The sequence below is a fragment of the Coturnix japonica genome, chromosome 4 (assembly GCF_001577835.2).
Source record: "Coturnix japonica isolate 7356 chromosome 4, Coturnix japonica 2.1, whole genome shotgun sequence".
Classification (NCBI taxonomy): domain Eukaryota; kingdom Metazoa; phylum Chordata; class Aves; order Galliformes; family Phasianidae; genus Coturnix; species Coturnix japonica.
This window is the reverse complement of record NC_029519.1, coordinates 80,423,204-80,439,471: the sequence shown is the minus strand read 5'-3', so window position 1 is coordinate 80,439,471 and position 16,268 is coordinate 80,423,204. Positions and strand designations below refer to the sequence as shown.

The 16,268-nt window shown below is 46.1% G+C and overlaps 1 protein-coding gene and 1 long non-coding RNA gene across 2 annotated transcripts in view; one reads left to right on the top strand and one right to left on the bottom strand.

Annotated features, from left to right (window-relative positions):
* Nucleotides 1-3,837: 3,837 nt before the first annotated feature.
* Nucleotides 3,838-14,516, bottom strand: LOC116653349. The gene is made up of 3 exons (XR_004306968.1): nucleotides 14,417-14,516; nucleotides 11,197-11,348; nucleotides 3,838-5,090 (listed from the first exon to the last, which is right to left on the bottom strand). It is a non-coding gene; the product is annotated as an uncharacterized LOC116653349 (long non-coding RNA).
* DDRGK1 (DDRGK domain containing 1) overlaps nucleotides 14,445-16,268 on the top strand; it is a 30,083-nt gene continuing 28,259 nt past the window's right edge. Inside the window, exon 1 of the mRNA XM_015863025.2 lies at nucleotides 14,445-14,592. Coding sequence (XP_015718511.1) covers nucleotides 14,505-14,592 — 88 coding nt within the window. The 5' untranslated portion in view covers nucleotides 14,445-14,504. The remainder of the gene's footprint in view (nucleotides 14,593-16,268) is intronic.

Genomic DNA, 16,268 nt, shown 5'->3' with positions numbered 1-16,268 from the left:
AGTCCCTTTTGTATGTTTGCTAATGTGTTTTTAAACCTTTTCACTCTCTTCATTGGTCCACAACTCCATGTTACATTAAAATTTACTATATATGGTGCCCTCGCAACTCCATGTTACACCAAAATTTACTATGTGTGTTGCCCTTAATGCAGGTTAGGTAACATATTCCTTTTGTTATCAGTAAAGCCAGTTTTTCCCAGCTACAGGATCACATTTATTTCCTGACCATGAATGTGTTTTTTATTGCCATGGGGTCTCTGATGCCCCATCCCTTACTGTCCCCTGCCTGCCCTCCTGTATCCCACATCTCCACTTCTCAGCTGCATTAGATACATGGTGAATTAGAGGAACAGCTAACAGGGCTAAACTAAGTGCAAGAGAGCTGCAGGCAGGTGAGAAGTTCAGACAGAGTGTGGATGACAACTTGCAAATCCAATGCAAACCTTGTGGTTTGTTTCTAGCAACAGCAACAGCCTATTGCAGGGCAGCGGGGTTACCCTGGGGTAAGGATACGGTGTCAGGATTGGTCTGAAAGATTCAGAGATTAAAACCCCCCGAGCTCAGCTGGTCCGAGCTGCTGGGTCTGTGATTTGTCTCAAGGACCAGTGGCGTGAGGAGAAGGTAAAAACACAAAGTCATTTTTAATCCATGCACAAAGAGATTTCGTAAGCACAATGTGCACAGCTCACGTGCTCAGTTTCTTGCTGACTGTTGCGCAGAGTCGACCAAGGCATTTGAAACACCATCCCCAATGAGACATCCAGGGAGGGATTGTCCCATGAGCTCCTGGAAATTGATTCCAGCAGTTGCCAAGCTGTCATTTTCCAGTTCTCTTTCTTTTTCCTTAGCATCTCATACCATTTTGCACAGTTTTCACCCTTGACTCCTCAAGCTGCTATCACCATCTTCGTGCTTCTGCTTGGTTTTACTCTTCTCTTGCAGGGCTTTTGCTTATGAATTTTTTCAAGCCTTAAAATATTCTGTCAGTCTGAGCCAAGACCCACTATTTTGTCACAGCAAACTGGGGCTTGGGTTGGAATAGCTCCAAGGATGCTGTGTCAGCGAATACTGGATGCTCTGGTTGAGGATGACTCTGCTCTCCCACCTCTCAAGCTTTGCCCTTTTAGCCAGCTGTAAATCTCATCCAAGCGCTGCTTCTGAAAACAGGTTTGGATTTGCATTTTTAAACCAGGGTTTTGGCTGGAAATAAATTCCTTTCCTTGAAAGCCTCTATTCCCCCCAATCAGTACACACCAGTTTGATGCATAATGTGTTGATTACAACCTAGAATACAGTTTTAGGCTTTTCTCTGAAGCAACAAAACCACAGTAGAGCTGATAGAGAAACAGGTACAGGGACTGAGACTTAGAGACACAATGAGTTTCCTCCTAGATGCTTGTATGAAAATACACTCATACACACCATATTCCTTGGAGGTTGCATCCATCCTCAGGCAGCCCCTGATGGTAAAACCCATAGTTCCCAGCACTTGGATTGACATCAGGATCCTGCCTTTCTCCAACAATCTGTGTGATGAGCTTGGATGTTGGATGCCAGCCCCAAAACAAATCAAAGCCACTTTCTAGGAGCTTCCACATGAAGAAAACCTCGGCCATTCGTCGTGGAAGTTGCAGTAGATGATCTTCAAGGGTCTCTTCCAACTAAAACAGTTCTATGATTCTATGGCCAAGTGAGGGAATGACAGGCATAACCCATAGGGGTTGTCTGGCTAAAGGCCCCAGAACGGGCTGGCTGGAGGCAAGAAGGAGCAGGAGGGGAAGCCAGACGGCCTCTGCAATGCTGGGACATTACACGGAGCTCATGACACAGAGTGGTCCAGACTGCAGTCAGCAAGTCCTTCCAAAGACATTAATCTTGTCATTATGGCCTGATTTAAGTGCTAGAGTTTTTATTGTCTTCAGTCTCTAGAGGTCAATAGAAGGAATGGCCTGATTGCTGGGCAATTTATTTGACTAGATGTAATAACATTTAAATGGGCCGTGAAGACAAAACAAGATGCTCCATGCTTAAATCTATCCAGAGGCTGTTCATGTCCCTCTTTGTTTCTATCCCTGATGATAAAAGAATAACTCTTCCAGGTCTTTCAAGCAGTTTGCTTTAGCATGTTACCAATCACTCTGGAGGTAAGTGCAGCTCCATTTCACAAGTGCTGTTTTGGTGGATTGAGAAAGTGAAAAGTTGGTTTTGTGTGGGGGGGTTTCTTTCCCATTAGTGAAAAGGGATGGTTTAGTGACTGTGTTGGTTAGGCTTATGTACCACAAGCTGTGAGGGATGTTAACAGAGGCTTAAAACAGGCCTTGCTCTTGATGCAGATATTTTGCATAGCCTACTGAGTGTCTGGCTGGCATTTCAGCCCTCTGGAAATCCAGACACGTGGGTTCTACTCCCTACCCTACCAATGTCACTTCCCATGTCCCTGAGAAAGTCACTCAGGCTTAGATGTAGTCAGGCAACCTCGCTGTTAACCAATGTTTTAATGAGCAACCAGAAAGAGGACTGTTCCACCTGAGAAGCCATCATTGTGTTTAACTGCACAGCAGAGCGGGTAAGGGTCATTCAAAATTAATGAAAATTTAACTTTTCCAATGCTTTTACAGAGAAAGAAGTGTGTTAAGAAAGTGCTCGCTGGGTTGCAGGGAGATTAAGTTGTGGATGGCTGAGTCATAGAATTATAGCATCGCAGAATCATGGGCTCAAGCTGGAAAGGACCCACAAGGGCCAAATAAACCAAAGGCCCTCAGCCACTCCTCACACCTCTTGCCCTCCAGACCCTTCTCAATCTTTATAGCTCTCCATTGGATGCTAATAGTTCTATGTCCTTCTTATCTTGTAGTGCCCAAAACTGCACACAGTAAGAGCCACTACACCTGCAAGGATCTCCGAGTTAATATTCTCTGCCAGTTTTATGGTCTATCATTCAGAGCTGGCTTACAATCAGCAAGGGGAACACTGGCTGTGCTTTGAGCTGTACAGCTGTATTACAGATGTGCACTTCACTACTTGGATGGACCTCACGGGTCCCAGAGGATGGGATGCCAGGTTTGGCTACATGAGCTACAGGAATGTGGGGCATCCCTTCCGGCTCTTCTGGTTTTAAGCTTTTTTGATAACTGTCAAAATTAGCTGTGCAGCATATGGTGAGGTTATGAAGAGCTGATATTTGGCATGTGTCTGGAAACTGGTGGCCTTCCAAGTAACAAAGTCCAGTCCATCTTATTTATTCTCTGGGTCAGGATGCAAAGCCAGCAGAGAAAGGAAAAAAAGAAAGGGGAATATAAAAGCCAAGAAAAGGAGATGAAAATACCAGCATGGAAAGTTTAAACACATCGTGACATAATGTATCAGTTCAGCTCTTATCTGGACTTCTTTCTTGTGTATCTTCATGGAGAATATCATCTGCTGTTGTATTCCAGTATTGGTGTCCTGCATGGGTGGGAGGTTTGCAACAGCACATCTAACAGAATCAGGTATCTAGAAGCTAACAGCATGTTTTGAAAGGAGTTTGTAAATTGCAATCAGGAAGGGAAGAAAGATTTGCATGCCATGCAGAAGGGATGTAAAGACAGGTGGGTGACCAAGATGGGGTGTGTGGCACTGCAGGTGTTCCTGCTGTTGCTCTTCCAGATATGTCCCTCCAATGTCTTTGGCAGAGACATCAAGGCATTGATCCTCAGCTGCTCTGTGGGAGTTTGTCTGTACTTTTTCCTTTCCTGGCTTTGCTTCTATTTTTTTATAAAAAACAGTTTTGTTTTGTGTATTATTTTTTTTAACATGGCCTAACAAAGCTCCAGATAATGACAAACAAGTGAGCAAGACTTCTGGCACAAGCAAACAAGATTTAATCTGTCAGCCCGTGGGTGGATGGAGCAGGATGGTTCTGGCTCTATTCTCTTAAGGTGGCTCCTTCGATCCCCAGAGCTGCTTAAAATAAAGCAGATGGGAATACAGAATTATCCTCAGTGCTGAAATACAGCACATCATCCAGAAGGTGTTGCTTTTTGTGGAATCTGTGATCTGACACACACACTATATCCACACTAGTTATTAAAGCACCAAAACAACTGCCCAAACAATTAAATCGACAATGCTGGAGCCAGTGCGCCAATCCTTCAGCAATTCTTGAGGTCAGTTTAAGGGCTGAGATGAATGGAGGAGACCAGTTGGCCTCAAGGCCAAAGAACAGCTTGGTCCTGGTTGGTTTACTCATAAATGCAACCACAGTGCATAGACCCAGAAGATAAAGCAGTATATCAGTAGGCTTGTTTTACAGAAATATTTGGTATCAAAGCTTCTAGCACATGGCTGGGTTCTGGCCAGGGTTTCACTGAGTGGATTTAGAACAAATTTAGAAGCTGTTTAAATGACTCCATCAGCAAACACCCCAAACCCAAGAACAAACACCAAGCTTTAAGCAGGGAAGTGCTGGGACCACATGAGCATTTGCAGCATTCCTCCACGCAGGTTTTATTATCTGTATCCTGCACCTGGGGAAACTGAGACACAAAGAGTCACAACTGATTTTAGGTAAGCAGCATCCATTGGAATGAGCTGAGGAGCTCCTCTTCAGCCTCCCAGCCTTCCTGCACAATCCCCTTTGACATCTAAGGGATGATTTCTATAGGTTTTTTTGGTGCTACACATGAAAATAGGGTATGATGGGGATTTTCAGGTTTGACTGGACTCTGATCACCTAATCAATGACCCTGCTATAGCAGGGGGATTGGCTAGGTTACTTTTAAAGGTCATTTCCAATGCAAACAATTCTATGATTCTCACCAGACTTACTATGGGATGGAGACGACCTCAGGGACTTCAGAAAGTGATGACTACAGGATGACAGGAAAATCCATCACTGGGGGAGTCTCCAAAACCAATTTTCCCAGCTCTTGTTCATAGGGTTGCAGATGGCACCAGAGGACACAGCAGGCTGAGAGCTGAACTCAATGATAGCAGTGAAGGGACAGGGCTAAGTGGAGGTAAAATAGCATTTTGGTGTTTCCCTGCCTGGGAACAGGAGTCTGCATTCAGCTCTACTTCTCAGGGTTATTTTTGGTCTTCTGTTGAAATGCCTATAAAAGAAAGAAAGAAAGAAAGAAAGACACAATATAACTGCAATGACACGCCAGGATATTTCCATTTCTTTTTGGCTGAATCTCCCAGGGTTGGATGTTTCCTGAGGACAGGGAAAGATGGATGGGAAGGCTGAAGAATGAAAATGTTTGCAAAAGCAAGCTTATTTATTTATTTATTGTTAACACGAAGCTATATAAACACGGCAAGGTGTAAGATCAGGCTGTAAGACTGAGTTGTGGTCTTACTGCAACTTATTGCAGCACTTCCAGGAGTGCAGGAGGAGCTCACATGTGCAGGGCAGGGAGCAAAGGCAGTGCTGAGATGCAGAGATCTCTAGATAATGAGCTGGCCTCGTTTCCAGAAGAACTGCCAGAATGAAATGGGGTCTCTCCTCCATTTATTCAGCTGAATTGGCTAGTTAAAACCTCTCCATCTGTGCCATTCTTGTGATGGGGAAAAAAAAAAAAGGGGGGGGGGGGGGGGAGGGAATGAAATAGAAAAGGAATATGATATTATTTGCATATATAAATGAACAGAATAAACATTTCCTGCTTGACCATCCCCTTCCCTATTGAATCCACAGAGCCGAATGCTTCCTTTGATTAGGGGCATCTCCCAAAGACCAGGCAAGGCACAGAGTCTGTCTTGAAGAGCTCCTGATCTGCTGTCAGTGGGGCCATGGGCATCCAACCCATACCAGTGTTACCAACACGTTCTCCTTGAAAATGCTGAAGAGCCAAGAACAAGTTCTAAACCAGGCTAATGAGATTTGAAATGGAAGGGTGGCAAAGCTGTGCTGTGCTGTCAAGAGGAAATGAGGAAAGGTGAGAGCTGTCTGAAGTTTCCCTTGCACCAACATATCCTTGGCCCCAGCAAAAACCACCTTTCCCAGCCATCTGGCTACCTCTAATGATACTATCCCATTCTGACGCAGGGGCTATACAGAGCATTGCTGACCCTTCAGCTCTATAGTTTCTCCCTGTCCATTGTAAAATACAGGAAGAAATAGCTTCAATGTAATCACCTTTACCAAAAAAACAGCCTGAATGCCACCCTGCTGGGATAGGATGGCTTCGCTGCAACACTTTGCGGGGTCAACATGCATACAAATCAAATGCCTGCATCTCCAGTGTTAAGAGATCACTTAGGGCTGTAGGGTTAGGATTGAAGAGTCTAATAAGGGGAAAGAATTAAGTCTGCAATCACTTGGACTGATTTAAATTAGGTTTTTCCTCTTGCTTTGATTAAAATAAGCTGATTTTCCTTTCCACCTGTGCTTCTTATGCAGGCAGAATTTCCATTAACTTCAGCCAATGCTCTTTTTGACTTCTTGAAGCTAAAATTTCATGGCATCCCTTCACCTGGTTGCCAGGAGTTGCCTTAGCAGGTTGTGATTCCTGTGATAATAACTATAGCATCTCAAAGCTTCGTATACCAGCCACCTCTGTCACCAAATGGTCCTCCTGCATGCCTTTCTTCTGTCTTATTAAGGAGCACTGACCTTTGCTATTCATTACAGAATGATAATGAATATTCACTACCAAGCAGTGATCACACTGGGCTCACAGTGTCCCCAGGAACGCTTAGTTCAGCTATTAAGAAGACCTGTATTGTGATAGCGAGTGTGATGAGATGGAAGTGTTTAGGGTGGGGGATGAGTCCCATTTCTGGGGGCTTTAGGACACACAGACAAATACCAGGGATGCAGTGGACAGAATGGAGGCTGGTTTGGAGCACAGAGATGGGCTGCTGACTACCCATTGCATACCATGAGAACAGAGCTTTGGAAGCCTTCCAATGACTTCTACCACTACTAATCAAATAAAAGGAAGAGCACAATGTTTAATAGCCTAATTCTCAAGCTCTGGTCTAATCATCCAGTGATTAAATCAAAGAGAAGACAACCCGTAAGCTGGGCTGTCACCACCAGCCACAGAAGCAAGCTTCCATCCCCATGTTAATGGCACAGTAGACATCACCCCTCCCCACCACAGCCTTGATGTGCTCATCAATCTCCACGCAATCCTCCAGCAGCCACACTGAGCTCAGCCCCAACACTTTGCACCCAGGCTGTGGGTGGAATAATGCCCAGCACTGGGGTCAGATGTGCCTGCAGAACAGGCTGGACTCTCAACCATGGATTTACAGCCCTACATCCTCCAGCTGTGGTGTCTGCAGCCTCCAGGTTTCCTTTAAATGGGTTTGAAAACAAAGATGCAAATCTAAGGGGGAAAGATCCGTTGACCACAGAGCCTCAACCACTATGCTGCCCTCCACCATGGGAGGTTTCCTTCTCCCACTGTGATCCAGCCAGTGTGAGCCAATGTCATCCAGGAGAAAAGCAAGGAGAGAGGAAAAAAAAAATCAAATGTTCCACTTCCAGTCGGTAAAATAAATGGTTGCTTGATTTTTTTAAAGTTTAAAATAGAAACAACTCTCAGGGCTAATGTTTTGCATGAAAAAAAAAACCCACTGCTTCTGAGGTTGAAATATTACCTTAAAATGAATGAGCGCTGTGGGTGTCTGAAGCACAAACGAGCCCCAGATTCTGGTTGTTATTCTCAGAGTTAATTTCAGCCACCAGCACACACCTGCAGCCCTCACCTCATCACAGGACAACCAGCATCCACCCTGCAGCACAGCACAGCACAGCACCCCAGTGCTTACAACAGCTATGCTGCATCCTCCCCTTAGAAGCACAGACTGAGAGGTAGATTTGAACTCGTTTGAGCTCTTCTCACTTTTATTTTAGACAGCAGCGATGTGAAACCAGACTTTGCCTCTTGTTTTTAATGCACCAGACTTCTTTTTTTAGCAGAGCAGCTACACCTGTCTCTTGCCACGGGTCTGATGAGCGGATACCAGCCATGCTGATAATGCCTGACTTATCAGAGCAGGATCTCTGCACCCAAATGTCATGAAAGCTTTACCTCCCTACAGTTCTCCAGCTCACCCCCAGCCCCACTGTTCCTCGTGGGGTTTCCCACCTGCAAACTTCTCTTGTTTCATAGGTAAGGTTTTCAGCCCCAGCTGATCTCCACCCTCTCAACCATTCCATGCAAGGTAACAGCAGCTGCAGAGATGCGTAGCAATGAGAGCTGGTGGGGCTGCAGCTTGCATGCCTTGCTGGGAGTGGGGAGCTCAGGGCACGGAGCAAGAGGTGCTGGGTTCAATCAGCCAAAGCAATGAGGAAGAAGCAAGAAAGGAAGCTAAGAAAGGCTAGTGGATCCCTCTCCACACACCAGTAATGGTATGTAAGCCTTTTTCTGTCTTATCTCTTGGCATTTACTGGCACAACAAGAGAACCTCTTTGTGCTCTTTGCCTTTATCAGTAACACCATCCAGCACAAAGTCATTCATCCCCTGGACTGGATCAAAGTCAATGCTTTTGGCTACAGGAAAATCTGACAGTACCTCACTGAATCCTGCTGGTGCTTGGTGAGAAACCCTCCATTGTCCAGGGCATGAAACTGTGACCTCCCAAAGCTCTTTGTGTGTTCTCCAATATGGCAGACAGAAAAGTTAGGATGGATTTCATCAGGCATTTGAGATAAATCCCCGGCACCTTTCTGGAAACTTCTTTTGGATCATGCTTAAAATTCAGCAGGTTCCCATCCATCTTCTTCTCACATCTCGTGCTAATTGTGAGCCATCACCAACTAGATATGCAGCCTAATCAGAAAACAAATCTAGCAAACATCAAGCAATGGATTCAACCACAGAGATGTGTCACAGGAAATATCCCTCAGAAAGCTGATTTCCAAAGGCAAAGCAGCAGGTAAACATTTACCTTCCATCAGATGAAAGCAAATGGAAATACCTGCATCACTGCAAGTCAGTGACAGCCCGTAATAAACAACAGATCAAGTACATATATGCCCCAAAGGACTTGTTACTTTTGAAAGTCATACCAGGGAAAGCAGGTATTCTTCAGTACTGTCGCTGGCAGGCGTTTCCAGTTTCACAACAGCATATCAAGAAAGAAAATAAGCAGCAATAAGCCCTCTGAAAGGCCAGCCATTACAAGAATACAGGCAGCCAACAGAGCTGCCACAGATTCTGTTTTCAGAATTCATGGTTTTATTAAGGCAAGTACAGGATCGGGTGCTCTGCTATAGAAGTTGTTGGCTTCCAGCACTAAGCACTTATTTCTCAGCAAACCAGAAATCATGAAGTCACAACACCAGGGAACGTTTTCCTTTGCTGGGTTATTTTGTGTGGAACAGAGCTGAGAAAATAAAGGAAAAATGCAACTTCAAACCTTTGTGGTAACATTCCCATCTAAACCCCAGTACAGACCTGGAACCTACTTCACCTCATACCCTGCTTTTTCCTTAATCATTTGGTTTTGAGTGGCAGATGAAATGTCTTGTGGGACCACTGGTTTTATGTCTCTCTCCAGGGGATCCAGTTCAACTTCTTTTCCTTTAGGCTTTGCAGCTTGGAGCAAAGATTGTTCCTGAACAGCTTGACCTCTGCTGGAGACAGATCTCTGCAGAAACAGACCCCTACAAAAGTACTTTTGTAGCTGCTATGTGGGCATAAATGGTACCTGGGATTTCCTGTTCTTTTTTTCAGAGGCTCCAGGCTTTCACAATTCAGTGCAGGCTGTAAGACAGACAGACACAGCAAAAGGCTTCTGGTAGCCCCTGGCAAATGCTATCCATCAGTGCTCGTCTTTTCTCACCTACCTGTGGGGAGCAAGCTGTGTTTCCTAACAAAATGTGCTACAGAGCCTTTGGAATTGTTCTGATAGTTGAAAGTTATCATAGAATCATAGAATTGGGTTGAAAAGGGCCACAATGACCATCTAGTTTCAACTATGCTAAGTCCAGGGTTGTCATCTACCAGACCGGGCTTCCCAGAGCCACATCCAGCTTGGCTTTGAATGCATCCAGGGATGGGGCATCCACAACCTCCCTGGGCAGCCTGTTAAGTTGACCCCACATGGAAGGAAGACTGGACAATATTTCAGGGAAAGATCTGATTCCTCCTCCAAAACATTCTGCATCTTGAAATGAGCCCTGAAACCTTGCTGCGTTGGCTATTGAAGGCAGCAAGGTACACAACGACATGTGCCCCAAGCCTAATTCAGCCTAACATTCCTTGCAGCCTTACGTTCCCCCATTTATCCATAGATCTGGTACAGCACAGACAGTTGCTCTGATCTTTCTCTCACGCTGCCAATTTAACACTAGCGAGGAGCACCACATGTTGGAGACAGCAGGCAGTTCAGCTGAGATGTGCAAGGCATGGGATGAACACAGCACCAGCAAGATCCAAGTAGCTCCCCATCCTGCTGGACCCACACAAAGGGCTCTTATTTTAAGGACTGTTTTTCCCAATAAAAACAGTACCTTTTCAACAGTACCTGCTCCCTCCAGCAACATAATCTATTTAGATCAGTCCCAGAGGGAGAGAGAGGTAGCCTGCCAGCTCTCAGAGCTCTATGTTGTTTAAGTAGGAAAGCAAATATTCCACCTCACTGATGCAGTTTGCTAAGCTCCTGGCCAGCCATCAGCTGCTGAAGGTGCACTCTATCCTTTCATGCAGGTACTCGTTCTTATTCAGGACAGGCAGACAGATGCATAAAGAAGCATGGAGCAGTCTGTCATCACCAGAAGCACTGCAGAAGCTGGGTTTGTCCAGCCTTTCTGAAGAAGCCTGGAAGGGAGATGAATTCAACTGCACACTTTGAGATTACACCAGTACTTTTGTAAGGCTGTTGTTCTACAGACACTTCTTTTGGTGGTTTAGACGTTATCAGAAAGCAAGATAAGTTCCCTGGCCCATTTCGTCACGAGCTCATTGGAAGGCAGAGGAATGGAGAGAAAAGCAAGAAGTCTTTAGGAGGAGAGAAGCTTTGCCCCAGAGGAGACATCTAGGAGGACCAGAACTTCACCTCCAGCCAAGGCAAAGCAAAAACGGCTCATGTGTTGCATCCAGAAGGAGAAATGCAGGCTATGATTCAAGCAGCTAACGCTGAAACCAAATGTTAAATGGTGAGCAACACTCACATTAAGTGGAGTTTGCAATCCAGCTAAGCGCACTCGATCTAAGTAACTTGGCTAGAAAAACATATTTTTGCAGCTAAAGCCTTACCTCGAGCAGTAATCACATTAGATTTGCAAATTCCCATCAGCTCCTGGGGCCAATTCAAGACATATTGCTGCATTACAACAGCCGTGCTCTTCTAGCAGGGTTGTGCACAGCAAAGGTCAGGGCAGGTTATCCTGGATTTCTCCAACGTGCATCTGTGCAGCAGAAATAAAGCTATGTTTCAACATCACTTTCTTTTCCTTAGTGCTGGTGGACACCCCAATCATAGAATCACAGAATGGCCCAGGTTGGAAGGGATCTCAAGGATCATGAATCTCCAACACCCTCCCCACAGACAGGGCTGCCAACCTCCACATTTAATACCAGACCAGGCTGCCAGGCACCCCATCCAACAAGGTCTTGAGCACCTCCAGGGATGGAAGGGATTCACGAGGACCATTGAATCCAATTCCCAGTGCCACAAAGGACAGCCTAAAATCACAGAGTCACTTTTTCCACCACTTCGACCCCAGTGCTGCTAAGGACCAGCGGCCACTCACTCTGCCATCTGAGTCACAGCTCTGTCACCCATTTGCTTCAGATGGAGATGAGTGCCCTGAGAACAAGACAGCTTTTTTAATTAAATGCGTTTTAATTGAAACAAGTGAACCGACAGATGAAATTAAACCGGGGCTGCAGTGACAGACTTCTTAACTAATGCCTTCTAAAGCGGTTACGATTTACATATTGAAGAGATACAGGAAGCTCATTAAAGCTGGAACAAACTGCTTGGCAGGCCAGGATAGGAGGAGGGGGAGATGGCTGTGCCACCACAGCCACACTGGATGAAAGATATCCAGAATGATAGCAGCTACTTGGAGGTTAATCAAGATGCTGTTTGTGTCATGGCTGTCCTCCCCAGGACTGACTTTGTGAAGAAGGTCAATGATTTTATCTCTGATATTCAGCCACAAAATGCCAGGCACAGAACAGCAACTACCCTGGTGTTGAGAGCAAGGACAGAGAAACCTGCAGACCCTGCACGGCTTCATTGAGGTCTTGGTTTTGCTTCAGTACACACCAAGAAATGGTGGAGAATCCCTTCTCACCCACACTGCTCTTGAGGCTTAACCCAGCGCTCTGCCTGCTGGGCTGAGTCATGCCACAAAGGTAAATCCTCCTCTGCAGATACGCAGCAGGAGAGCCTCAGAATTTCAGTCCTATGGATTTTGCTTCAGGAATGTGTGGCCTTTAATCCCCTATCAGCACAGCAGTCCCCACCCCCAAACACTTCTGAAGACTCACTCAAGGAAATCTTGGGTTGCTTTTAGATTTCTATTTTTATGGCATTATTTGTCTCAGATCTTCCCCCAGCTTTTAAGAAGAAATAGGCCCTGAGATGATCTCCAGAGCTCACACCCTGCACCATTCAGGTGTATATCTGTCCCAGATAGCAGCTGGGAATATCTGAATGTCTGTTCCAGAAGCAGCTGGGATGAGCAGGTACTCAAGATCTTCAGAGCAGAAATGAGTGGCCATGGAATACATCACCGTCAGGCAAAACCTGTGATGGCTTCAAACCTAGAGCACCTCCTGATGTGCCATGGACTCTAAGGCAGGAAGATGGAGATGAATAGGAACCATCCCATGGTGAGAAACAAGTTCATAGAATCATAGAATAGGCCTGACTTGAAAAGGACCACAACGATCATCTATTTTCAACCCCCCTGCTATGTGCAGACCTCTCACCATCTGATCCTGCCGTTCTGAGTGCTTCCTGGAAGGTGCTGGCACAAAGAAGTGGATGCAGTAATGCATCCATTCGCTCACACATTTGTGGATGAGTGTTTGGAAGATTACCATAGGTACGTATCCAAGTGGCAGGGAGCAGGCACAGAAAAGCGTTATTTCACCCTGTGAATATATTGTTACATGAAGGTTACATCTATACTGTAAATCTGGCCACGTTCAAGCACTGGAAAGTAATCATCCATGCAGGAAAACTGTTCCCTGGGACAAATTTGAGTGCTCTTTTGCTTTTTCCTAGATAATTACCAGGTATGGAACAGTCCAAGAATACCTCCCGGCAGCCAGTTCACATCCAGCCACCTTCTTCTGGAAAGCAAGATGCTTTCCAAGACCAGCAAGGACGAGGGCATTTTGTTCCAGCTGGCCAAAGGGCTCAGGGCACATTTCTTTCCTGGCCCCAAAAACTGTCAGCGTCAGGATCAAGCAATGAGGAAATTGCTTGGGTTTGCAGATTTGGGATTGCTTCAGCCTCACTGTAGTGCAGTATTTGCACTGAGTGGGATGAGGTTAACTCGCTAACACCCACAGCTCGTCATAGCCTTCACACAGCCCTACTAATTCACAAAGGTTTTCCTAGCGTCTTGGTAGGGAGTCAGGCTCAAAGCCTCCTTTGACTATGACAGAAACCAGAGGAATGCTTTGCTTACTAAAGGAACCAGAGGGACTTTCACAGATCTAAACAAGGAAAAATACAGAAAGGCATCTGAGAGACAGAGCCCCAGGGATGCAATATGGTTCTGAGGAAGACCCAGGTGGCACAACCAAACCCGAGCTGAGTAACTGAGTCACTTTCATCTCCCGCAGAGTTGAAGCCGTTTCTATATGGCATAATGGTGACACCTACAGGAAAAACCCATCTTCTACCTCTGCATCCCATGATGCAGAGCTCAGATGACAGCACATCTTTAAGACGACCGTGCTATTAAAGGACTATGTAAGCAAATAAAAGCTGTACCACTCGTACAAACAAGGGTTGGCTGCAGACCAAGGTCGTTTAGGTGGATGATGACAGAACAGCATCCAGGAGCAACCATCTCCTTTTTACACCAGGGAAGAAATGACAGCAAGTCAAGCAATCAAACAAACAAACAGAAGTAAAACCACAGCAGTCATGCTTCTTTCTGGTTTTAAGCTCAAGGAGGGAAGGTTTAGATTGGATGTGAGGGGAAAGTTCTTCACAGAGAGCAGTGAGAGGCTGTGGGTGCTCTGTAACCAAGCTGGATTGGGGTTAGAACTACATGATCCTTGAGGTCCCTTCCAACCCGGTTAATTCTGTGATTCTGTGGATGGGACCCTGGGTAACATGGGTGAATGTGAAGATTGAAGGCCTCGGGGTCACTTCCAACCCCAACCATTCCATGCTTAGGTTATATTAGACTAATATCACCGTATCACCAGCTCAACCACCCTCACAGCTCTCACTCCGCCCTCACTCAGCCTGAGGCACCTCCTCCATCTTACGGACGGAACGTACCAAGTGCTGCCCTCCCCTTCCCCTTCTCCATCCCCCCCGCTGCCGGGTGGCGGTGGTTGCGGTGGGGCGGGCCGTGCCGGCGCTGAGGATGGACGCGGTTCTTCTCGCCGTTGTGGCCGTGTTTCTTGCCGTCCTTCTTTTCTTCGCCACCCGTTTCCACCGCTCGGTTCCGGCAGGTGGGTCAGGGTGACACGGCCGGGATCGCGGCCTATAACCCTGGTTCTCCTCTCCCATAGGGGTGGGGATGGGGGTTGTCTCCTTGGTAACTGTGTGTATGGGGGGGATGAGGCCTCAGCTCGGGCCTTCCCCTGCAATGGGCACGGCTCTGTTTGGGGATGGGATGATGCAGCATTTCCAACTCTGCCTGGCCTTGTTAACAAGAATTACGGTGCTTCAGGGGTCGTTTTGTGTTCGTTTCTAAGAGTTCTGGAGGTCCCCTCAGTCCAACCCCTCCACCCCCAAACCCCTCTATAGCAGTTCTCTATAGTGGGAAACACAGGAAAGCATGCAAGTGGGTTTGGATACATCCCCACCTCCCCTGTGGGCAACTTCTCCTTGTTCTTCTATAGAACTTGGGCTCTGTTTTGTGCCCTCTGCCCCTTGTCCTGATTCTGGGCACCACTGAAAACAGCCTGGCCCCATCCACTTGGCACCCATTCATTTCATGTTGATAAGCGCTGATGATGATGAGTCTATTGGGTGACTTAAGTCTCTATGGATCAATTGAAAAGCAGGGTCAACCAGCAGATCAGGCTGCCCAGACCCACATCCAGCCTGGCCTTGAATGCCTGCAGGGATGGGGCATCCACAGCCTCCTTGGGCAACCTGTTCCAGTGTGTCACCACCCTCTGAGTGAAAATCTTCCTCCTAAGATCCAACCTAAACCTTCCCTGTCTCAGTTTAAAACCATCCCCCCTTGTCCTATCCCTGTCCACCCTCATAAACAGCCATTCCCCCTCCTGTTTATACTCTGCCTTCAAGTATTGGAAGGCCACAATGAGGTCCCCCCACAGCCTTCTCCAGGCTAAACAATCCCAGTTCCCTCATTTCTTCATAAGGGAGGTGCCCCAGCCTTCTGATTATCTTGACTCCTCATTGCTTAGAGCTGATCATCTGGGAAAACTCTGTGATTCCTGCCCCGGAGAAATGAGGCTGCTGGAGATGAATTATTTCCTGAGCTTGACTTGTGTTATAACTTACATAAATCATAAGCTGTGAGGCTGGGGAGGATTTCTTTTTCTCTCCCTCTCAAGCCTATAAAATCCGAACTTAATTGAAGCCTAGAGCTGTTGTTTTAAATGATCTGACTCCTCAGGAAGCTTCCATGCTATTTTTGAGCAGCCTGGTTACAATTAGTTTATATTAAGAATAATGCCGTTGTTTTGAAGTCATTTCTTCAGCGTCATCATTGTGACACTTCCTGATTGGTCTCACCTTTTACTGTACTGCTTGAAGAGAATGGACAGCCTGTTTTCTATCAGTAAAAGCTCCTCTGTGGCATTTCAGTGTGCAGGGCTGACTTCATTCTCTTTGCATAACAGAAATCATTTTTCACAACTGCTGAGGTGTGTTAATTCCTTTTCCTTTGTCTTAGGTAGAAAAGGAAGCTGCTGCAGTCCTGCTGCTCAGTGTATCCTATTGCATGGAAAGAACTTGAAACAAGGGGAGCTTGACCTTATGGTGGTAGCCCTCCCTTCTTAGAATGTTTGAGACTTGGGGGATGATAACTCTTTATGCTCTCACTTGCAGAATTACACTTCAACATCTTCAGAAACAGCCTGCTCAAACTTTGTATTTCCTGAGAAAGGTCACTTCAAGCAAAATCATGCCTGAGCTTGTTCTGCTGAGGGTA